Consider the following 25,962-nt stretch of genomic DNA (forward strand, 5'->3'; position numbering starts at 1 on the left):
ACAGGTTTGTTTTCACTGTGTCCTCACATGGGCATCTCTTCTTATAAGGGCTTGGATCCAACCATAAGGGCCTTACCCTCATGACCTCATCTAAACCTAATTATCTCCCAAAGGCCCCATCTCCGAATACCATCACTTTGAGGGTTAGGACTTCAAGATATAAATTTTGGGGGGATACAGTTCAGTCCATAGCACTTACCACTAGTGGCCAATAGATCTTAATTCCTGTTCCCATTCCCCATCCTTCTAGCCCTCACCCCTTCTTTCCCTCCTATTCTCTAAACTTTTGTAACTTCTTGCAGCCCGTGGGCAGGGATAGTCACTCTGCTCTTCAGGAGGCTTTAAGAGGGCATCCTTCATGTAAAATTAATTTTAATCCTTTTCTAGGTGATATTTCTATTTCTACCCAGGATGACATTTGAGGATAACATGGTGGGTAAGACTCTCCAAGATAAAAGGATATGGAGTAGGTAGGATAGGAAGGCAGAGGTGACACTGTTCAGTTTAATCCTTCAGGGAAATGGTTGCCCTGCCAGACTGCTTTTCCTTTTGGGCAACTTTTGGGAAGCTGGGAACTAGAGCATAGTGGGAGATAGGAGGGTAGATGGAGGGGACTGCAGAGAAAGGGTTGAAGGAGTGTGCTGGATTAGGAATGATGAGGCTGTAGTACCTACAAGGGGACTTTAAATGGGTCTTGAAGGGACAGGAGCAACTGAAGCCAGACTGCCTGATTTCAGATTACCAACTGAGTAAATTACTTAACCTCTCTTTACCTCAGTTGTGCTAATTTAAAATGGGACTAATAATAGTACCTAGTTCAGAGTTGTCCTCAGGATTAAATGAATTCAATGAAAAGCATTTAGCAGAGCATCTGTGCTCTTTATGAGGGGAAAATGGTTAGTCTGTGGAGATAGTGCAATATGTACCAAAGGATATAAGAGCCATGCCCTTGGGAGGAGATGTAATTTAGTTCTCTTGAGTTTCCAGAGAAGGAAAATTCTTTGGAGCTTATCATTACCTAAAGTAGTGTTCTGCAAAGAAGAGTACATGGTACTCAGAGGATAGGAATTTGGAAAGAAAAAAATGTTCCAAGAAATGTAAGGGATTATTGTCAGCTGGTTTTTTATTGCCGTGGGCAGTGGATTCCCTGTACTTGCCATCAAATCATTGGCATTACCGCTCCCTAATAAAGATTTCTCTTCCGTACATGGGATAGGATTGTTTCCCTGGCCAACTTTATGAGTTGGTGGGACCATGTTAATAGTTCTGGCCAGTGAGCTATGAATGGAAGTCTCCATCAGCCTGGGTCCCTGAGTGACTATAGTGAGCAGAGCCCTCCTGACATGCATTAGACATGTAACTTGAGCAAAAAATAAATCTTTGTCTTAAGCCATTGACGTTTTGGGGATGGTTTGGGGTAAGTTCAATATAACCTACTTTATTTTGCCTGATACAGTATCAACTAGGGATCCATTTTTTTCACTTTATAAATAATTGGCTATATAAATACCACTTATTGAATTAGTCTAGTCTTTTCTCACTAAAGTAATTTCATACCTGTCATGTTTTACATTTTTATATGCACACAACTCTTAATCACCTGATGTGTCCCCCCATGCCAAAATTATACTGTCTTACTTATTGTAATACAATTTATAAGTTTTGATAGCTGATTGTATCCATACATATTAAGGATTATGTCGTCTCGGAGAACTGACCCCTTTATCACTAGGTAATGCCCCTCTTTATCTCGGATATTTTTCCTTGCTCTGTAGCCTGTTCTGTCTGCAATTAATATAGCTACTCTAGCTTTTTTTTTTGATTAGCATTAGCAAAATATATCGTTTTCCATCCCTTTACTTCTTTTTCCCTCAGTTTTATTGAGGTATAATTGACAAATAAAATTGTATCCGTCCCTGTACTTTTTTTATATCCAGCTATATTACTATTTATTTTATTTTATTTTATTTTTTTAACATCTTTATTGCAGTATAATTGCTTTACAATGGTGTGTTAGTTTCTGCTTTATAACAAAGTGAATCAGCTATACATATACATATATCCCCATATCTCGTCCCTCTTGCATCTCCCTCCCTCCCACCCTCCCTATCCCACCCCTCTAGGTGGTCACAAAGCACCGAGCTGATCTCCCTGTGCTATGCGGCTGCTTCCCACTAGCTATTGGTTTTACATTTGGTATTATATATATATCCGATGTGGCACATACATACAATGGAATATTACTCAGCCATAAAAAGAAACAAAATTGAGTTATTTGTAGTGAGGTGGATGGACCTAGAGTCTGTCATACAGAGTGAAGTAAGTCAGAAAGAGAAAAGCAAATACCGTATGCTAACACATATATATGGAATCCAAAAAAAAAAAAATGGTCATGAAGAACGTAGCGACAGGATGGGAATAAAGACAGGACGGGAATAAAGACGCAGACCTACTAGAGAATAGACTTGAGGACATGGGGAGGGGGAAGGGTAAGCTGGGACAAAGTGAGAGAGTGGCATGGACATATATACATCCCTCTACTTTTAATCTATATATATCTTTATATTTAAAGTGGATTTCTTATAGACAACATGTAGTTGGGTCTTGTTTTTTGATCCACTCTGACAATCTCTGTCTTTTAATTGGTTTATTGAGGCAATTGATGTTTAAAATGATTACTGATATAGTTGAATTAATAACTACCATATCTGTTTCTATTTTCTACTCATTGCCCTTATTCTTTGTTCCTTCTTTAATGCTCTTTCTTTCTTTATGTAGATCTATATCATTTTCCTTTTCTCTGAAGAACTTCATTTCCTGCAAGGCAGTTGTACTAGCAACAAATTATCTCAAATTTTTTTTATCTGAGAAACTCTATTTCTCCTTCACTTTTGAAGGATAATTTCATAGGGTACAGAATTCTAGGTTGGTGGTCTTTTTCTTTCAACATTTTAAATATTTTACTCCACTCTCTTCTTGCTTATAGGATTTTGGATAAGAAGGTTCCTGTAATTATTATCCATATGGTTTTTCCTCTGTCTTCTTTGAAGACTTTCTCTTTGTCTTTGCTTTTCTGCAGTTTGATATAACATGCCTAGGTGTAGATTTTAAAATTTTTATCCTATTTATCCTATTTATCCATCACAATCCTTCTGATGTGCAGCTATCCTATATGGTGTTTTCTGAGCTTCCTAATCTGTGCTTTGGTGTATCTCATTAATTTTGGAAAATTCTGGGTCATTATTACTTAAACTATTTCTTCTGTTCCAATTTTCTCTTTCTTCTAGTATTCCAGTTACACGTTTTGAAAAATTTCAATAGTTCTTTGATGTTCCTTTTTTTAAAAATTCTTTTTTCTCTTTACATTTTGATTTGAGAAGTTCCTGTTGACATTTCTTTCAGTTCACTGATTCTTTCCTTGCCTTACCCAGTCTGCTGATGAGTGAGCCTGTCAAAGGCATATCTTTTTCCATCCCTTTACTTCTTTTTTCCCCAGCTTTATTGAGCTTCCTTTTGCTTATATGTAATACACATGCATTTGAGATTTATTCATATTGTTCCATATATCAATAGTTCATTCCGTTTATGGTTGAGTAGTTTTCCATTGTATGGATATACTACACTTACTCATTCCCAAGTTGAGGACACTTCAGTTTTTGGTGATTTTGAATAAGGCCATTTTAACTTTCATGTACAGTTTTGGTTGGTTTTTTTTTGCGGTACGCGGGCCTCTCACTGTTGTGGCCTCTCCCGTTGCGGAGCACAGGCTCCGGACGCGCAGGCTCAGCGGCCATGGCTCACAGGCCCAGCCGCTCTGCGGCATGTGGGATCTTCCCGGACCGGGGAACGAACCCGTGTCCCCTGCATCGGCAGGCAGACTCTCAACCACTGCGCCACCAGGGAAGCCCTGAGATTGGGTTTTTTTGGTGGATTCTATAGGGTTTTCCATGTTCTTAGATCATGTCATCAGTGAATATAGTTTTACTTCTTCCTTTCCAATCTCAATACTTTTTATTTTTGTTTCTTGCCTAATTGTCCTGACTAGAACCGTCAGTAAAATGTTAAATAGAAATGGTGAAAGTGAACATCCGTGTCTTATTTCTTATCTTAGGGGGACAGCTTTCATCCTTTTACGGTTAGATATGGTGGTTACTGATTGTTGTTTTATAGAGACTGTATACCAGCTTGAGGAAATTTCCTTCAATTCCTATTTGTTCAATGTTTTCTCATGAAATAATTGGATTTTGTCACATGCACTTTCTGTATCTATTGAGATGATCATGTGGTTTGTGTGCACTCCTGGGATGAATCCCACTTGGTCGTGGTAGATAATCCTTCTGATGTGCAGCGAGATTCTGTTTGCTAGTATTTTGTTGAGGATATTTGCAACTATATTCACAAGGGATATTAGTCTGTTGTTTTATTTTCCTGTAATATCTTTGGTGTTTACTAGTAACCCAGTAATACTGCCCTGACAGAAGGAGTTGGTAAGTTTTCTGTCCTCTTTTACTTTTTGTGAGAGTTTGTGAAAGATTATGTTAATCCTTTAAATCAGGGGTCCCCATCCCACGGGCTGCAGACTGATACCAGTCCGCAGCCTGTTAGGAACCAGGCCGCACAGCAAGAGGTGAGCAGCAGGTGAGTGAGCGAACAAAGCTTCATCTTTGTGGACCACCTGGAGGGGTGGGATAGGGAGGGTGGGAGGGAGGGAGACGCAAGAGGGAAGAGATATGGGAACATATGTATATGTATAACTGATTCACTTTGATATAAAGCAGAAACTAACACACCATTGTAAAGCAATTATATCCCAATAAAGATGTAAAAAAAAAAAAAAAGCTTCATCTGCTGCTTCCGATAGCTCGCATTACCACCTGAACCATCTCCCCGCCCACCGCCCCCCATCCGTGGAAGAATTGTCTTCCATGAAACCCATCCCTGGTGCCAAAAAGGTTGGGGACCAATGCTTTAAATTAAATGTTTGGCAGAATTTAGCATTAATGTCTGGTCCTGAGCTCTTTTTGTTGGATGTTCTTTGATTACTGACTCAATCTCTACTTTTTAGGTTTATTCAGATATTCTGTTTCTTCTTGATTCAGTTTTCATAGTTTGTGAGTTTCTAGGAATTATTCCATTTCATGCAGCTTGTTTAATTTTTGTAAGGTCAGTAGCAATGTGTCCACTTTCATTCCTGATTTTTGTGATTTGAGTCTCCTTTTTCTTAGTCTAGCTAAAGTTTTGTCAATTTTGTTACTTTTTTGAAATTAGTGATTTCCTTAGTTTTCTCTATTGTTTATTTTGTTTACTCTACTTTATTATTTCTTTCTCCTCCTTGCTTTGAGTTTAGTTTGGTGTTCTGTTTTAGTTTCTTAAGGTGGAAGTTTAAATTATTGATTTGAGATCTTCTTTAATGTAGGTGTTTATAGCTATAAATTATAAATATATTAATATTGTCTTTTGTATTTACCTATGTATTTTTTTTTTACCAATGTTCTTTATTTCTTTGTGTGGATTCAAGGTAGCCTCTAGTGTTCCTTCATTGTAGCCTGAAGGACTCCTTTTAACATTTTTTGTATGACAGGCTGCTAGTGACAAACTCTTTCAATTTTTGTTTGTCTGAATTGTCTTAATTCTTGTCCATTTTTGAAGGTTAATTTCATTATATATAGAATTATTGGTTGACAGGTTTTTTTTTCTTTTGGCACTTTGAATATGTCATCTTTTTGCCTTCTGTCTTCCATGGTTTCCGATTAGGAATCAGCTGTTAATCTTATTGACCATGCCTTTGTTTGAAAAGTAACTCTTCTCTTGCTGCTTTCAAGATTCTCTCTTTGTCTCTGTTTGTCAGTCCCCTGTTCAAAACCTTCCAGTGGCTTCCCATCACAATCAAAGTAAAATCCAAATGCACTACTGTTGCATTTAAAGTTTTTCTTACATGTATCTTTTTTTTTTTTTTTTGCGGTACGCAGGCCTCTCACTGTTGTGGCCTCTCCCATTGCGGAGCACAGGCTCCGGACGCGCAGGCTCAGTGGCCATGGCTCACAGGCCCAGCCGCTCCACGTCATGTGGGATACTCCCGTACCGGGGCACGAACCCGCGTCCCCTGCATCGACAGGCTGACTCTCAACAACTGCGCCATCAGGGAAGCCCCCTACATGTATCTTTAACCCTGTTTTATTACTTTCCATTTGAGTAATTCTACTTGAGGCACACCACCTTTTTACTCTTTCTTCAATAAGACCAGCATCTTCCTGCTTGAAGGTATCTCCTCCTCCAGATACAGTTATTGTTCATTCTCTCACTTTATTAAAATTCTCAAAGGGAATTCCCTGGTGTTCTGGTGGTTAGGACTGTGTACTGTTACTGCAGAGGGCCTGGGTTCAATCCCTGGTCAGGGAACTAAAGATCCCACAAGCTGTGTGGCATGGCCAAAAAAAATTCTCACATGTCATTTCCTCATGCCTTTCTTAACCACTCTTATTAAAAATATACTTCCCACTCCTACATGTGCCAGTCGCTCTTTATCTTTACCCTGCTGTACTGGTTTTCATTACATTGAATAACCTGGCATTATATTATAGGTGAATGTATGGATGAATGGTTGGATTTATTAGTAGTATTATTTTTAAGTAAAATCTAAGCATCATGAGGTCGTGGTCTTTTTCTTATTCACCAGTGTATTTTTAACCCAGAGACTAATGTCTGACATAGAATAAGCATTCAAATATTTGAGTGAAGGAAATCCAGAGTGATGTTTAATAGTTCTTAACTGTATCTAACTGAAATATGGTCATCTAGTATAGATTATTTTTCCATTTGAGACATTAAAATATGTAGTCTCTTTGTATATGCCATTCCTTCTCTAGTTTATTCTCATAAAGCTCTTTCTACCATTACTTTTTGCATTTTCTGAAGTGACTACAACCCTACAATGTTTTCAAAAGTACTTTAACGTCTTTGTTTTGACAGTATGTATGTACTACATGTACTTACCACATAATGTTCATCTTAAGAATTAAAGTGGAAATTGGCAATGTTGAGTAGAAATATATGTATTCAGTTTAATAAGAAACCAGGAATGGAAATAATTTTCAGTTTATTGGTTTTCTCAATTTCTTTCTTTTAGATAAGCATTTTAAAAATTAATGAATTTTGTTAGAGCAATTTTCAGATCACAATAAAACTGAACAAAAACTAGAGATTTCCTGTAGACTGCATGCCCTCCACCCTCCCTTGTACAACCTCTCCCACTATCAACATCTCACACTAGAGTGAGGCATTTGTTATAGTTGATGAACCTACATTGGCATACCATTTTCACCTAAAGTCCATAGTTTACATTACATAGTTTACATAATGATATATTTACCATTATAGTACTATAGAAGATAATTTCATTGCCCTAAAAGTTCTCTGTGCTGTCCCTATTCATTCCTCCCTCTTCTCAACCCCTGGAAGCCATATTCTTTTTACTGTCTATTCCATAGTTTTGTATTTTCCAGAATGTCATATAGTTGAAATCATAGAGTATGTAGCCTTTTCAGATTGGCTTCTTCCCATTAGCAATATGCATTTATGTTTCCTCCATGCCTTCTAATGGCTTGATAGTTTATTTCTTTATAACACTGAACACTGCTTAGATCTTTATAACACTCCCATTGTCTTCATGTACCCCAGTTTAATTACCCATTCATCTACTGAAGGACATCTTGGTTGCTTCAAGTTTTGGCGATTATGAATAAAGATGCTGTAAACATCCATGTGCAGGTTTTTGTGTGGGCATAAGTTTTCAGCTCTTTTAGGAAAATACCAAGGAGTGTGATTGCTGGATTGTATGGTAAGAGTATGTTTAGTTTTGTACAAAACTGCCAAGGTGACTGTACCATTTTGCATTCCCACCAGCGTTGAATGAGGGTTCCTATTGCTGTACATCCTTGCCAGCATTTGATGATGTCAGTGTTCTGGATTTTGGCCATTCTAATAGGTGTGTAGTGGTATTTCATTGTCATTTTAATTTGCATTTTACTAATGACATATGATGTTGAACATCTTTTCAAATGCTTACTTGTTATCTGTATATCTTCTTGGGTAAAGTGTCTGTTCAGGTCTTTAACCCATTTTTAAATTTTAAGTTGTTTCTTTTCTTATTGTTGTTTGTTTTCTCCCAGTCTGTGGCATGTCTTCTCATTCTCTTGACATTGTCTTTTGCAGAGCAGTAGTGTATAATTTTAATGAAGTCTAGCTTATCGATTATTTCTTTCATGTATCATGCTTTTGGTGTTGTATCTAAAAAGTCATCACCATACCCAAGGTCATCTAGGTTTTTCTGCTTGTTATCATCTAGGAGTTTTATAGTTTTGCATTTTACATTTAGGACTCTGATCCATTTTGAGTTTATTTCTGTGAAGCATATAAGGTCTGAGACCAGATTATTTTTAATTTTTTTTGCATGTGGATGTCCAATTGTTCCAGCACTATTTGTGGAAAAGACTATCTTTGCTCCATTATATTACCTTCACTCTCTTGTCAAAGATCACTTGACTATATTTTTGTGGGTGTATTTCTGTGCTCTCTATTCTATTGATTATATTTGTTTATTCTTTCATCATTACCACGCTGTCTTGATTGCTGTAACTTTATAGTAAGTCTTGAAGTTGCATAGTGTCAGTCTTCAAACTCTGTTCTTCAGTATTGGAATCACTATTCTGGGTCTTTTGCCTTTCCATATAAACTTTACAATAAGTTTATTGATAGCCACAAAACATGCTAAGATCTTGATGGGATTGTGTTGTATCTACAGATCAAGATGGGAAGAACTGACATCTTGACAATATTGAGTCTTCCAGTCCATGAATGTGGAATCTCTCTCTAGTTATTTGGTTATTATTTGATATCTTTCATTACTATTTTATAGTTTTCCTCATATAGCTCTCATACATATTTATTAGATTCATACCTAAGTTTTAAAATTATATTTGGTGCTAACATAAATGATAATGTATTTTCAATTTCAAATTCCACTTGACCATTGCTGGTATATAAAAAAGTGATAGACTTTAGTATATTAATCTGGTATCCTGTGACCTTGCTATAATCTAATTGCTTATCAGTTCCAGGAGTTTTTTTGTTGACTCTTTTTGGATTTTTCTACATAGACAATCATGTCATATGCAAACAAAGACAGTTTTGTAACTTCTTCCCAATCTGTATACTTTTCATTTCCTTTTCTTGTTTTATTGCATTAGCTAGGACTTCCAGTACAATATTCAAAAGCAGTAGTGAGGGGAGACATCCTTGCCTTGTTACTGATCTTAGCAGGAAATCTTTGAATTTCGAACAATTAAGTATGTAGGGTTTTTGTTTTTGTTTTGGTTTTTTTTTGGTCAAATTGAGGAAGTTCCCCTCTATTCCTAATTTGCTGGGAACTTTTATGAAGAATGAATGTTAGATTTCATCAAATACTTTTTTTGCATCTATTGATGTGATCATGTGATTTTTCTTTTTTAACCTGATGACGTGACGGACTACATTGCCTTGCATACTTGGGATAAATCTAACTTGGTCATGGTGTATAATTCTTTTTATTCATGTTGTTGGATTTTATTTGCTAATATTTTATTGAGAATATTTTTCATCTGTGTTCATGAGACATATTGGTCTGTAGTTTTCTTGTAGTGTCTTTGTCTGGTTTTGGTATTAGGGTAATGTTGGCCTCACAGAATGAGTTAGGAAGTATTCCTCTGCTTTTGTCTTCAGGAATCAATTATAGAAAACTGGTGTAATTTCTTTCTTAAATATTTGGTAGAATTCCCCAGTGAAACAATTTGGCCACAGTGCTTTTTGTTTTGGAAGGTTATAAATTATTGATTCAATTTCTTTAATAGATAAAACCCTATTCAGATTGTCTGTTTCTTGTGTGAGTTGTGGCAGCTTGTGTCTTTAAGGAATTGGTTCATTTCATCTAGATTATCAAATTTGTGGGCATAGGATTGTTCATAGTATTCCTTTATTATACTCAAGCTCAGAGATTCTTTTCTTAGCTGTGTTCAGCCTACTAATGAGCCCACTAAAGGCATTCTTCCTTTCTGTTACAGTATTATTAATCTTTCTAGCATTTCCTTTTACTTCTTTCTTAGAATTCCATCTCTCTGCTTACATTGCCCATCTGTTCTTGCATGCTGTCTCCTTTATCCATTAGAGCCCTTAGCATATTAATCGACTAATCATAGATTTGTTGTTTTACATTCCTGGTCTGGTAATTCCAACTTTGCTGCCCTATATGAGTCTGGTTCTGATGCTTGCTGTGTCTCTTCAAACTGTTTTTTGCCTCGTAGTATGCCTTGTTATTCTTTCTTGATAGACAGACATGATGTACTTGGTAAAAGGAACTGCTGTTACTAGGCCTTTAGTAATGTGGTGGTGAGGTGTAGAGTAAGGTGGAGGATGGGGAAGCTTTCTACAGCCTGAAAATTAGGTGAGGTCTCAGTCTTCTATTGAGCCTGTGTCCCTGGTCTGAGAACTTCATCAGTGCTTCTCATCCTTTCCCTCCCCTTTCCTTACTCTTAGGTAGCACAGGATGGCTGGAGAGAGCTGAAGTTAAGTATTGCATATTACCTTTTCTCCATGTGGAATGCTAGAATTAGCGGGAGTTGAGTATTTCCCTTCCCTCATGGGGCTAGAGTGGACTGGACTTAGATATTTCCTTTCCCTCAGGTGAGCTAGGCTCTGATAAAACCCCAGCAGACTAGGTGCTGGTAAAATAGTTTCTCTTGAGGGCAGGCCTTGTTAAGAACAGAATGCTCTAGTATATTTCAAACTCATTACTTCCCCCCCTCCCTCTGCTGGAAACACTAGGGGGTTTTTCTCTGATATTCACTGTGAGAACGTGGGCAAACTCCTGGAGGTAAAATTCACAAAGTGTGTGTGTGAGGGGCCGAATGAGTAGGTTCCCTGGAATTTTTAGCTCTCAGATTTGTCCATACTGAGACTCCTGTAGTTCATCAATTATATGTTAGGTTTTCCTACCCACTGGTTCCAGGTAGAGGTTTCTGCTCTGGTTTGTTGTGATTTTCTATATTCACTTGTCTGTCTCTCCAATATTGGGGGTAGACTTGTCTGTCTCTCCAATATTGGGGGTAGTGATTTGCCCTGTGACCTCATTTCTTTGATGGATTCAAGAAGAGTTGTTGACTTTTTAGTTTGTTCAGGTTTTACTTGTTAGGATTCAGTGGTGACTTCCAAGCTCCTTACATGCTTACCTGGAGATCAGAAGTTTTGACTATATTTTAAGAGGGTCATTCTTGCTGGTGTGCTGAGGATAGTCAGAGAAAGGGGAAGCAGAGGTAGAGGCTGTTACACAAACACAGGTGAGAAATGTGCTGTGTTGGACTATAGAATTGTAGTTGGAAAGATAAATATTTCTATTTGGATGTTTGGATGTCTTAGAGCCAGCAAGACTTGCTGACAGATTGAATGGTAGCGTGTGAGAGAAAGAGAGGTGTTGGGGGTAACTCCTTGGTATTTGACCTGAGCAACTTGGATGAATGGAGTTGCTGTTAATTGTGATGGCTACTTCTGGAGCAGAACCAGGTTTGGAGAGAAGAGATCCAAGGGTGCTCCAAAATTAAGAGGCCAGGAAGTTGAGACTGACCAGCCAAGGAGGTTTAGGGGGAGTGGCCAAAGAGGTAATAACAAAACCAAGAGAATGTGTTAGTCATCTTGTGAATAAAATGTATTCCAGGAGGAGGAAGTGATCAGATGCTGGATAGGCTGCGTAGGAAAAGAATTGAGAATTGGCCATTGGATTTAGCAAATGGAATTAATTGGTGACTTTGACTGCATGACTAAGTTGGTATCAGCCAGATTTCTACACTGTAAAGTTACTATTTTTATCTTTGTAATTAATATCTTGTGATGTGAGGAGCTACCTTGACACTATGCAAACATCCTATTTTTTCTTATCATTTTGGTCAGTAATTTTAGCACCCGTTGATAGGCTTGTCAGTATCAGTTGTTACCATAGTATTTGACCAATGATGATTTTTCTGTTTCTTTTATATTCTGTCTGCATTTATTGGCACTTTACTATAAGGAAGTACTGTCATTTATTTCTCATTATCCCTTTTCCTAATTATTTATATCAGAATGGACTCATGAATATTTATTCTATGGGTTATAATCTATTACTATTGTATTGTATTGCTGAGATTGTCCCAAATTTGACTATCAGGAGTACCTTCAAATTGGTTCATATTTCCTTTTGAAATGCCACCATCATTTTTTAGGCATATTTTTGCCTTCCCTGGCACCACAAGATATTCCAGGTTCATCTTGTACTTTCCCTGCCACAGTGTTCACGTCAGCTGTTTCTCTAAGGTTACTTTTATTGCCGTGGTATTTAGAAACCAAGATCCAGGTGCTAAGTGTACTCCTTGCTTTTGGGGTGTCATTGCTTCTAGGCTTCATAATGGGCAGAGATAGGGAATATGTGTATTTACACTCATATACCCACACTTATGTATCTATCTAAATTGATATATGTTAAAAACCATGAATTCAAACAGATATCTCTAATTCCAATTTATCATTACAGTGCTCATTTTAGCCTTTTCCTTTCCCTATTTTCCCATTTTCTCGCACAGTGAGAAACTTAGTTCACATTATCCATAGCATATCTACTTATTTGCTCAAACTTATACATATACATAAACTATATACATAAATTAATTTAGAATCACTAACGCATGGATCTCTAAGAAACAAATGTACTAACTAGAGTATAATATTTGTGTGCATTTCTTTTTGTTCTTTGCCTATCGTATAGGCAAAATACTGTTTTCTAAAGTTACCTAGTTTTTTCTTCCCCACACCTTCATTTGTAATATAATTATATTTATGTGTTAGTCTTTATATTCTATTTTGAAGTTTCCCCACATCCTGAATGATTTGTTCATTTGGTGGTAGGGGACGTGAGTTGATGTGAAACATCAATGTGATTCCCAATGTCAGAGCTATATAAACATTTTAGAAGTTGCTACCCTTCATTCCTACTACTTGTTCCCTTTCCCACATTCTTTCTACACCATCCAACCCATCCCCTGTTGGGTAACCAATCTCATTAGTTAATTTTTTAAAATTTATTTATTATTTATTTATTTTTGGCTGCATTGGGTTTTCGTTGCTGCGTGTGGGCTTTCTCTAGTTGCGGCGAATGGGGACTACTCTTTGTTGCGGTGCTCAGGCTTCTCATTGTGGTGGCTTCTCTTTGTTGTGGAGCATGGGCTCTAGGCACACGGGCTTCAGTGGTTTTGGCACGTGGGCTCAGTAGTTGTGGCTTGCTGGCTCTAAAGCTCAGGCTCAGTAATTGTGGCCCACAGGTTTATTTGCTCCACAGCATGTGGGATCTTCCCAGACCAGGACTCGAACCCGTGTCCCCTGCATTGGCAGGTGGATTCTTAACCACTGCGCCACCAGGGAAACCCTCATTAGTTTCTGATTTATCCTCCCTGTTTTTATTTTGCCCAAATGGGCAGATACATGTATATTTTCATATATCCTCTTGTTTCTAATATGAATAGTAGCATACTATATAGTCTTTTGTATTGTGCTTTTTATACTTAATAATATATCCTGGATGTCACTCTAAATCAGTTCATAGAGAACTTTCTCATGCAGTTTTCATATTTTTTTCTTTTCATTTTTATAGTATTCCATTGTGTGAAAAAAAATATCAGTTTACTCAACCACTTTTTTGTATATGGCACTTAGGTTGTTTCCAGTATTTTGCATATTTACATGGTGCAACAGTGGATAACCTTGTGCATATATATTTTTGTATGTTGTAGACATATCTTCAAGGTGGAGTACTAAAATTGTGATTGCTGGTCCAAAAGGTTTAAGCGCATATGTAGTTTTGTTAGGTACCATCAAATTTCACTTCAGATGGTTGAACTAGTTCGTATTCCCACTGCAACATACGTACACCCATGACCTCCCAACAAAAGTGTTGTAATACTTTAAAATTTTTGCCAATATAATATGGTTTTTTTAATGGATTTATTTATTTGGGTGCATTGGGTCTTCGTTGCTGTGCACGGGCTTTCTCTAGCTGCAGCGAGCAGGGGCTAGTCTTCCATGTGGTGCGAGGGCTTCTCATTGCAGTGGCTTCTCTTGTTGTGGAGCACAGGCTGTAGGCGTGAGGACTTCAGTAGTTGTGGCACGTGGCTCAGTAGTTGTGGCTTGCAGGCTCTGGAGCACAGGCTCAGTAGTTGTGGTGCACGGGCTTAGTTGCTCTGCAGCATGTGGGATCGTACCGGACCAGGGATTGAACCCGTGTCCCCTGCATTGGCAGGCGGATTCTTAACCACTGTGCCACCAGGGAAGTCCTAATGTGTTGTTTTAATTTGCTATTTTATTACGAGTGAATTGGAACATTTTATTCATTTGTTTAAGGGCTATTTTTCCATCTTTCTTTTGGAATGCTTGTTCCTGTCTTTTGCTTATTTTTCTATTGGGTTTTTGGTCTTTGTCTCAATTTTTAATAGGTCATTATACGTTAGGGACATTAGTCTTTTGTCTCTGGTATATGTTACATGTATTTTCTCCTGGTTGTCTTTTGACTTTGTCCATAGTGGTTTCTTTCTTATGCAATTAAAATTTTTTTCTCATGTAAAAAAGTTTTTTTAAAAGAAATTTATCAATTTTACTGTCTCTGCATTTTGAGTCATAGTTAGAATAAGCCATTTTTTGCACCAGAGTTAAAGATGAATTCATCCATGTTTTCTTTTAGTACTTAGCTTCATTTTTTCACATTTAGATCTTTAATCCATTTGGAGTTTATTCTTATGTATGGCACTAGGTATGAATCTAATTTTATCTTTTCCCAAGTGACTACCCATTTATTCCTGCACTGTTTATTTTTAAAGTCCATTTTTGGCTCAGTAGTTTGAGATCCCACCTTTATCATCTGTCTATTTCTGGACTTTTTATATGTCAGTATCACACTTTTAATTATAGAGGCTTTAATAGTATGTTTTTCATGTCTGGTAGGGCTAGTACTCATCAATTCTCTTTTTTGGTGTTTTTCTAGCTATTTTTGCATATTTGATTTAACTTTATTGCCTTGTCTCACTCTTTTAAAAAGATTAGTATTTTTAGAGTGATTGCATTGAATTTATAAATTAACATAAGTAGAACAAACATCTTATAAGGTTGAATCATTCTATCCAAAAACAGAGTTGTTTTTTGGTTTTGTTTATCCACTTTTACAGCTTTTAGGAGTGTTTTAAAATTTTCTTTGTAGAGGTTTGCACCTTCCTTGTTAAGTATATTTCTAAGTACAGTAGTTAATAATATTTAAATATTTATTGTTATTATAAAAGACGGTATATCCTATAATGGTTTATTGCTTGCTTATTTGAAGGCTATGGGTATTTGTATGTTAATTTTATATACTGCTAATTTACTCCATTGTCTTTCTTTTGGTCTTCTCATAAATTCTCCAGGGTTTTTCAGGTATATTTGTCATATCATCTGCAACAGAGACAGTTTCACTACTTCTTTAACCATTCTTTGGCCTTTAATTGATTTCTCTTGTCTAATTAAATTGACTAATACCTCTCTTACTATGTCAAATAGTGGCAGAGTTGGTGGACATCTTGCCTTGTTCCTGATCTTACTGGATAATGTTTCTAGTATTTCCTCATTAAATAAGATAGTGTCTTTAAGACTAGTAGTATTTTAACATATTTAGAGAATATCTCTCAATTCCTATTTTCTTGAGACTTTTAAAATATCATGAATGGATGTTGAATTTTGTCAAAGATTTTCTTAGCACCTATGGAGATTTTTTTTTCCTTAGAGCTGTTAATGTGTTGGATAATAATACTACTAAATACTACTAATAATAGATTTCTTAGTATTGAACCAATCTACAATCCTGGAATACATTCCTCTTGGTTACAGCAAATTCTGTTCTTGGTGTACTAGAGGATTCTGTTTGCCTGTATTTAGATTTTTATATCAGTTTGAGTGAATGATATTGGTCTGTAGTTTTCGTTTTTTGTAATGTCTTTATTAGGTTTAGGAGTTGATGCTATCCTTACTTCTTTTTAAAAAAAATTTATTTACTTATTTTTGGCTGCATTGGGTGTTCGTTGCTGTGTGCAGGATTTCTCTAGTTGCGGTGCGTGGGCTTCTCATTGCGGTGGCTTCTCTTGTTGCAGAGCACGGGCTGTAGGTGTGCGGGCTTCAGTAGTTGTGGCACGTGGGCTCTAGGTTGCAGGCTCAGTAGTTGTGGTGCACGGGCTTAGTTGCTCTGTGGCATGTGGGATCTACCCGGAGCAGGGCTCAAACCCGTGTCCCCTGCGTTGGCAGGCAGATTCTTAACCACTGCGCCACCAGGGAAGTCCTATCCTTACTTCTTAAAAGAAATTAGCATATTTTCATTTATTTTAAGAAATTAGGATGTTTTTATTCCTTTCAGTGCTCTGGAAAAATATGTAGATCATAGGGTTTATTTTGCCTTTAAAGGTTTCATAAATTCCTGTAAATCCATTTGGCTTGGTGCTTTTTATTGTGTGTGTGTGTGGTGGGGGATTCCTGAACAGCATTCTCTAGTTCTTCTACGGAAATTGATCTGTTCAAGCTTTCTAACTTTCATGGCATCAATTTTGTTAATCTGTTGTTCCTTAGGAAGTTATCCCCTTGCTATTTCTTATTTTTGTATATTTGTGATTCCCTTCCCTTTTTTTCCTTTTAATACGTTTAGCTTGTAGTTTGTCTACTTTGTCAACATTTTTTAAAAACTAGGATTTTGATTTATTAATTGCCTTTATGGTTTTTTTTGATTTTTTAGTAGTCTTTAGTTTTATTGCATTGCAAAGAGTGGTGTTTGTAATATTTCCATTTTATGGAAAGCATTGTTTTCTTTTTGACCTAATATATGATCAGTTTTTGTGTATGTGCCGTGGACCCTTGAGTATGTGTATTATTATCATCTAGGAACAATAAACATGTCTCACTGATTATTTTGTTCAGTTGGCTTATCTTTATGTGTTTTTTCATGCTTGATCTGTCTTGTACTAAAAGGTATATTAACGTCTCTTATTATTGTGTTTTTCTTTATGTCCCTCTGCATCTTCTATAGTTTTTGTTTTATAAAGGTGGTTACTTGTGTTATTTGATACATAAGAATATCCATAACTGTTACATCTTCATTATGAACTTTAACATTAAAAATATCCCTCATTGTCACATTTGATGCTTTGGGTTGTGAATTCTCCTTTGGTAATCAGGATCGCCACACTCCCTCCTTTTCTGGTTTATTTCACTTAGCATAGTGTCTTCAAGGTTCATTCATGTTGTAGCATGTGGCAGGATTTCCTTCTTTTTTAAGGTTGAATAATACTCCATTATATGTTTATGACACATTTTCTTTATCCATTCATCTGTCAATAAATATTTTAGGTTACTTCAATTTCTTGGCTATTACGAATAAAGCTGTAATGAACATGAACATGCAGATATCTCTTCCAGATCCTGATTTCTTTTGAATAAACACCCAGAAGTAGAATTACTGGATCATATGGTAATTCTATTTTTAATGTTTTGAGGAGACTTCATGCTGTTTTCCATTTTGGCTGCACAGTTTTATATTCCCACCAATAGGGCACAGTGTTCCAGTTGCTCTACATCCTCACCAACACTTGTTATTTTCTGAGTTTGATAGTGGACAACCTCTTGGGTGTGGTATCTTATGGTGGTTTTGATTTGTATTTCCCTGATGATTAGTGATGTTGACCATCTTTTCATATTCTTATTGGTCATCTGTATGTCTTCGTTGGAGAAATGTCTATTCAAAAGACATTTAAAAATCAGATTATTTGTTTTCTTTTTGTTGAGTCTGGTCTAATTATTTTGCCTTATAAGTTATTTGATTTTTTTTTTCAGGTAACTGTTGGGGATTTTATCTTTGTCATTGAAATAAAATAGTTTTATTACTCAGATATGTCTTGGGCACAATAGTTCTGGGTTAATTTTCCCAGGTAGCTAGCGGGTCCTTTCAATGTATAGATTCAGGTCTTCGATTTCTGGAAGTTTTCCAGGATTATATTTCTAAATATTAGTTCTGTTCCACTATTTTATTTTTTAGGGGCTTTGATAATATGAATATTATTCTTGGCCTGTCTTCCATTTCCGCTACTTTCACTCTAACCCTTCTTCTTTCTTTATGTCATTTTCATACTCTTGCTTGTTTTCCTGGCTTGTCCTTTACTGAGTATGTGGTTGAGTATATTATCTCTTGGTATCTTGCAGTTTATTCTTTATTTTTGTGGTAATTTTTTCTTTTTCCTCCATTTCGTTTCTGAGTTCAGTCAGCAGTCTTTTTCATCCTCCCCCACCTTTTTGGACTTTTTCTGTTCTTAATTTTTGAATTTCTGATTCAGACTGTTGAATACTTCAAATGCTTGAGTATGTTTAACTCTGTTTAGGGTGTGACCTTATAGTTTTCTTTTGCTTCATGGTTATTTTTCTGGGTAAAATTTGCCTTGGTTGATAGGTGTGGGATTTTGTTTTTTAATTTTTACTATTAACTCTCTATGGGTTTGTTATTGTTTTCCTCCTGTTGATTTTTGTGGTGTTCGGGTGTTTTACAGATTCTGTTTAATGGTGCTATGCCAGTTTAGTAATGTCCAGATATTTTCACATATGTTTTCTGTCTGTTTTGTGGTGATGGTGGGGAGTGGGGCAGTCGTGATTCCTCCAATTTTGTTATCTTTTGTCTTGCAGGACTCTTAAGTTTTTACCCCTTGTTCCTTTTCCCCCTGAACACTGAATTACTATGGATGCTCTTCATCTTTCGCTTTTTGCCTCCTACAGAAGTTCCTTCAAATTGCTTGGCTTTAAAGTCCATTACTTGTAGTCAGTATTCTGGTCTGAGTTCTTTCTGTAGACTTTTGAGACTTAGAATTGCCTTCTTCCTTGTGATGGTTTTATATTGAACTTGTATACTGCACTACCTTCCCTCTCCAAACTTCTCCAGAGTTTTTCTTGATCAGCCCTGCAGGGACAGGAGCATGAGATTTCCCACGCTAGGATAGAGCAATTGCCCCTTTTTATTTCCAGTTCTTTTGAAGTTTAGACATTCTCTGTCTTCAAGTTATGAGGGCTGAAGGCATAGTTTCTGTGTAGATTCATTTCCCTTCTTACTGTTCTGTATTGTTTTGGGAGGAAATATTGGGAGATAGGAGCTATGGCCCACCATTGTCTTTAATTATCCATCAGTCCTGTCGATTCTGTTTTATTTTCTAAATGTAGATATGAACATGGTCTCAAACATACATGTATCTGTGTGAAAATTCTAAAAAAAGACATAGGAAACATGTTTGAGTCATTATTAGGGTTAGATGAGGTTGTAAGTGCCCTTTGAAGAAGAGACACCCGGGAATTCTTTTTTCTCTGCACACTCATAAAGAAAAAATCATGTGAGCACACAGGAAAATGTTGGTCATCTATAAGCTAAGAGAAGAGGTCTCAGAATGAAACTGGTGCTTTGATCTTGGATTTACCAGACTCCAGAACTGTGAAAAAAATAAATTTCTGTTGTTTAAGCCACCCAATCTGTGGTGTTTCTGTTATGGCAGCCCAGGCAGACTAAGATACACCGACAACACACACACACACACACACACACACACACACACACACACACACACACACACGTATATTCGCAAATACACGTACACTCATATATCACTTATCACAGCTTTGTTTGTAGTAGTAAAAAATTGGATAGCTGAAAATATATCTTAGTAGGGGACTGGGTAAATAAATTATGACAGAAACATATATTGGAGCACTGTTCAGTCATTGCATACAATGTATATTTTCATTTATTGATGTGAAAGATGTATACAATATATTAAGTGAAACAGTTTATAAAACAGCTTAAAGTATGTTCCCATTTTATTAAAAAAATAAGTTTTTAAAGGAAGTGTACCCCAAATATTGAAAATAGATTTTACTGGACTTAGGATTACATGTAGTTTTAATTTTCTTTTGTATATTTCTGTGTTGTCTTTTTTCATAAGTTGCTATTTTTATAATAAATATTTGAATTTGTAAAAAGTTTTAAAAACACTGAATAGAAAAATCTGTATGTATGTAATATATCCTTTGGGAAGACATGTTTGTTTAATAGGAATTAATTTTTCTGGATGTAGTTGTAAGAAATAAGCATTGAGGTTTAAAGGCAAAGGACCACTCTTAAATAGGGTTGCCAGATTTCTATTTGCTAAATCTGGCAACCCTATCTTAAAGGAAAGTTGATTTGCTTTGTATATTTGAGATTCCAAAAGTATTCTTGGTAGAAAGAACCCTAGTCTTTTTTATTGTGCAAGTGAGGATGCTAAGGCTCACAGAGGTGATGACTTCCTTAAGGTCATCCAGCAACTCAGGTGGGCATCAGGACCACAGCTCAATCTTGGATGATTCTTGCCACCCTGTTTTGCCTGTCAACCTTCTGTTGTTTTAGCCTGCTAACTGATCGCTAAGTCTATTAAAAGTGATTACAGGAGTTAATCTAAGCAGTGTTGTTATGTTGTCTTTAATCCAGTTCTAAAGGTTTTTTTTTTTAATGCAATAAGACTGTACAATGTTGGTTGAATGTAAATAATGGTATTACCTACCCAAATTGCTTTATTTAGTTATCCTGGTGAAATCCTGTAATTTTGATTGAAAATATGACCAGAGCATATTAAAATTTTTTAATATTAAAATACTTTTAATGTGAAATAATTTCTAGGTTAAAAGCCTTTCCTTACTGGCATTCTTTTTTAACTGGAAGCAAAAAAAGTGAACTGTTCCCATTTGGGAGATATATGTATATCCACCTCCTCAGCCCATGTGGGCTGTATTCCATGATGATCTTTTGGAACATTTGGTGAACGTTTAGTAGACATTCAGGTCTATTAACAGGCAACACTACTTAAACATACACCTAGACAGCTACTTTTGCCTTATGGAGACTGATTTTCTAGAGACTGATTAGCATAAAGGTTGAGTGCAGTCTCTGGAGTTAGCCTGCTGGGGCTTTACATTTCTAATCCACATACTTTCTGGGTGTCACTTAATCTCTCAGTGCTTCAGTTTTATCATCTGTGAAATAAGCATAATGGTAATGCCTGCTTCACAAGATTATTGTTGTTGCAGTTAAATTATGGTAATACAGGTCAAGCATTTATAACGGTGCCTGGCTTATAATAATAAACACTAACACATATAGCACTTACTGCTATTATTCTAGTCAACTTATTTTATAGTATCACAAGCAAAAGTAATTTGAGAAGGCAGTATGTGAGATATTTGAAAAAGATATTCATCAACATCAGTATCTGTAGCCATTAAATGTTCTATTGAGTAGATAATGCTCACTCTCTGGCTAGTAGTCTTTGGGCATTCAAATGCGCAGTTTGCAAAAAAAAAAAAAAGTTTATGCTGCAGTATGGAATCTGCCTTAACATTCCTTTAACATCACAGAAATGCAAAGAAACTGTCTTGTAGACCATAATTTTCAGTATTGAAAATTGCCCATAATATACTTTTTATTAAAGATTGAATTATTCTTTTGTGTTCGGACTCTGCAAAAAAGTATGTCAATATGCAGTTATGGACTATAATCACATTCAAACATTAGGGTGGGAGGAATTTTCTAATATATTAATGTTTTATGGGAAATTATATTCTGTGCCCTGTTTCAGGATTATTGACCTTTCCATTTGGAAGAATATGAAAGATGCTATCTGAATCACTAAATAAACTCACATATAAACAATCATTATTCCCTGTGGACATGTTATTCTGGGAACAGACTTTTAGAATACAAAATTTTAGGGGCAAATAAGCTAAATTAAATGTTCCATATATTTTAAAATTTAGATTTAATTGACATATTAGTTCTGGCGTACAACATAATGATTTGATATTTGTATATAAAGTTGGCCCTATGTATCCTCTGGTTCTGCATCTGAGGATTTAACCAACTGTAGATCGAAATTGTTGGGGAAAAAAATCCAGAAAGTTCCAAAAAGCAAAACTTGAACTTGCATCACGCTGGCAAATATTTACATAGTGTTTACTTTGTATTAAGTATTACAAGTAATCTAGAGATGATTTAAAGTATACAGGAGGGTGAGTATAGGTTATGTGCAAATAAATACTATGTCATTTTGTATAAGGTACTTGAGCATCCATGGATTTTGGTATTTGCAGGGGACCTGGAACCAATACCCCTCGGATACCAAGGGACTACTGTATTGCAAAATGATCAATGCAGTAAGTCTAGTTAATAGTCAACATCCATCACCATACATAGTTACAAAATTTTGTTTTCTTATGATGAAAACTTTTAAGATCTACTCTTTTAGCAACTTTCAGATATACAACACAATATTATTAACTATAGTCTCCATGTTGTACATTATATCCCCATGACTTGCTTACTTTATAGCTGGGAGTTTGTACATTTTTAACCCCTTGCACCCATTTTGCTCACCCTCCACTCATAATACACTTTTAATGCTGAATATAACTGAATGAAGGCTGTACTTTGTAGTATTGAGAACTGTCTTCTAGGTGTTAGATCTTAAACTCTTCAGGGCTCATTTCAAAGTATCTTTTTAAAGGACTGCCTAATTTTATACTTTGTTTCAAGGCCAGAGAGTTACTGAAACATACTGTTCTTTTCTAGTGAGTGGATTGGATCATATCTACTTTTAGCCATGCCTTTTACCTATGATTCTGTATAGTTAAACATCTAGCATTCAATTTAGAATTGTGTTTAATTTATTATTATTTCTTTGATAAAATTGATTTGTATCATACTCTTTCCAAAATACTATTGAATTTTTAACCAATTTTTTTATAACCTTCCCCTAAGGTATTCCCATCTGTCAGCAGCACTTAATTTGGAATAACATGGAACTTGAAGATGATTATTGCTTGAATGATTACAAGTGAGTGTAACTGCGTATCAGATATCTTATAGACGCTCAGAATTATGACTCCATATACCAGTGTTTTTCTTCTGAATCCTTGAATCATGTCTCTTCTTCTTCTGAATAGTTTTTATCCCTAGATTTTAGTGTAAATCCTGAACTTTAAGATGTGCTGGCTCAGTACCCATGCTACCTGATGTTTGTCCTCTGATTCTTTGTTTTACCTTTTCATTATTCACACCAAGCTACTTACCCCTGCCTTTTTAGACTTCCTCTTCTTATCTTGCCTTCTTGGCTCCTTTCTTTGAATATCGACTCATTTCCATCTGGCTACCTTCCTTTTCTTTCCATTTTCACAAGAGTACTGGGTAAGAGAGTATTGCTCTTCACCAAGTCTTTCATTTTTCTTAGGCCCTCCTAATGCGATACTAAGTGACACTGTGTGCATCAGTGATTGTAGATACACCATCAGACCTTTTGTCTTTCTCCCTTCTCTCACATAGTTCTTCATTCTTTCCTTAAAAAAAAGGGTCAGAGGCCATGTGGAATAGCTGGGAGCACACTGGGAGTTGGGAGATCTTGTAGATTTGTTATTCTTCTATTGTTTTATTTTATTAAATAGATCTGATATTTCTAACACTTTGGGTCTTGAACAAGCTTCTTTTCTTCTTAGGGCCTGACATGTGAAATGAAGAGGCTAAACCACAGAGGTCCTTTTCATACTTTTATTCATGTCATATTTAAGGCTTATGAGAACTTCTTCATGTTTTCATTATTTATGCAAGTAAATAAGTTAACATTTTATATTTATGCACATTGCTATATCATTTTTATTATCTTTTAGAGAGTAGGCACTGTGATAAACCAGCACATAATTATGTGTATATTTAACACTGAATGTATTTTGATGATTGTGGTTTATTTTTGTGTTAATTATCCACAGCATTTCAGAAGGTTGTACCTTGAAGCTGGTTTTGGCTATGCGTGGTGGACCTATAAATACTAGAAGAGGTAGGCATATGTTAAAATTATGTATATTAAAGCAATTTGACAATAATAATCTTCAAGCCAGGTGGTGTTTTTATAGCCTCAGGTTTTATCCAGGTTCTCTTTCTGCTATTAGGTCTTAGAAGAACCTCGTTGTTTCTCTCAGCATTGTTCTTTTCTTATTTTATTTTTTAAATTTTTATTTTATTTTTATTGAAGTATAGTTGATTTACAATGTTGTGTTAGTTTCAGGTTTACAGCAAAGTGATTCAGTTATACATATATATGAATATATATATTTATTTCAGATTCTTTTCCCTTATAGCTTATTACAAAATATTGAGTATAGTTCCCTGTGCTATATAGTAGGTCCTCCTGCATTTTTTGTTTGTTTGTTTTTGCGATACGCGGGCCTCTCACTGTTGTGGCCTCTCCCATTGCGGAGCACAGGTTCCGGACGCGCAGCCTCAACGGCCGTGGCTCATGGGCCCAGCCGCTCCGCGGCATGTGGGATCTTCCCGGACCGGGGCACGAACCCGTGTCCCCTGCATCGGCAGGCGGACTCTCAACCACTGTGCCACCAGGGGAGCCCTAGCATTGTTTTTTAAAGCCTAAATGAGGGGCAGGAGCTCATATTCCAGAAAAATCTCATGATTCCTGATTCAGTCCAAAGAGATTTAAATATAAACCTCACCAGTATAGGGAAGGGCAGTGGGATGGCATAGTACAAGTATTACGTTGTTATCATTGTGTTTAGGTTCATTTTACTGGTCTTGTTGCTTTTTTAATCCACTGCGTCTTCAACTCCTGGAGTAATGATTGCTGTAGGAAATTCCAAAGATACCTCTTAGCCTGGTTTGTGATGCATTTGGGTTTTATAGATATTATCATAGTCCTGTTGAAGCCTTTTTTTCAGAATGTGGGTGGTCTCTGAGAGAGACATTCAGCAAACACATTTTGAACATCTACTAGATGTTCAGTGCAGTATTTCATGGGAGAAGAAGTTCCTGCTTCATCACAGTGTCCACAATAAACATGTGAAGAATTGATGTTACTTCAAGCAGCTGTAAGTGCTGGAGGGAATAGGGTAGCATGACAGTGTCCGTGGAAGTAGGGTAGTAGTAGGACAATTGTGGAGGAGCCCTTGGAGATGATGATGTGAACAGAGACTTGATTAACAAGGAAGTTCTAAGCATGGGAAGAACTGGGCATGTTCACGTTTGTCCCTGATTCAGGTATATCAGATGGATCCCCACAGAGCAGAGGCATGCTTAGATTTCTCAGAGTAGTCCTGCTCTGTGGGCCTCGTCTGGGGAAGGCCTTTGTATTTGTTTGATCCTTCACTAACCAGAAAATTGAATGTTGAGTACTGATTCCACTCATGGCTTATACTTCTTCCACAAGTCAGATTTCATCTCCATGCTTCATAATTTTGATTAGAAAATAGGGTTATCACCATCTATTTCCTAGCTATTTCAAGAGGATTTTGTGAGATATGGTACTTTGGCTGTTGAACTGTTTTGGATAAGTTATAAAAAAACAAAGATAATAATGTTAGAGCTGATTAACTAGATTCGGGACTTTCTATTAGTTGGACCTATGAAATTGCCCCACGTAACATTAAATGATGTTTATAGTAGCCATTCTGAGGGTAGTAGAAGAACCCTAGTGTGTTTACTGAGCCGTTATAAGACGCTAATTTAATGACATGTGAATTCCATTGTATTATAGTTTTCAAAGTTTGTTATTTGTGTATAGTATTGTCTTTAAACAGAATGTTTTATCAGGCACCTACTTTTCTTACTAGGACTAAAAATATGTTTATGAGGATAAGTACACAGATTCTGAGTTAAAAATACATGTATTTTTTTAACTTAAAACAAAATGAAAGTGGAAGGCATCATTACCCTTCGGTAGTTGAAGCTTTGTAATACTTTTTTCCCTACAACTTCTTGTGCCTCGTTTGTAAATTGAAGAATCA

At 36.3% G+C, this 25,962-nt stretch overlaps 1 protein-coding gene across 3 annotated transcripts in view; it reads left to right on the plus strand.

Moving 5' to 3' along the window:
• ZFAND4 (zinc finger AN1-type containing 4) overlaps positions 1 to 25,962 on the plus strand; it is a 72,240-nt gene that overhangs the window by 16,478 nt on the left and 29,800 nt on the right. For all 3 annotated transcript variants that reach the window (XM_060125705.1, XM_060125706.1, XM_060125704.1), the window contains exons 3-4: positions 22,937 to 23,012; positions 23,938 to 24,005. In XM_060125705.1, the coding sequence (XP_059981688.1) occupies positions 22,937 to 23,012; positions 23,938 to 24,005 (144 nt within the window). The remainder of the gene's footprint in view (positions 1 to 22,936; positions 23,013 to 23,937; positions 24,006 to 25,962) is intronic.

Source organism: Lagenorhynchus albirostris, chromosome 16, assembly GCF_949774975.1.
Source record: "Lagenorhynchus albirostris chromosome 16, mLagAlb1.1, whole genome shotgun sequence".
Classification (NCBI taxonomy): Eukaryota; Metazoa; Chordata; class Mammalia; order Artiodactyla; family Delphinidae; genus Lagenorhynchus; species Lagenorhynchus albirostris.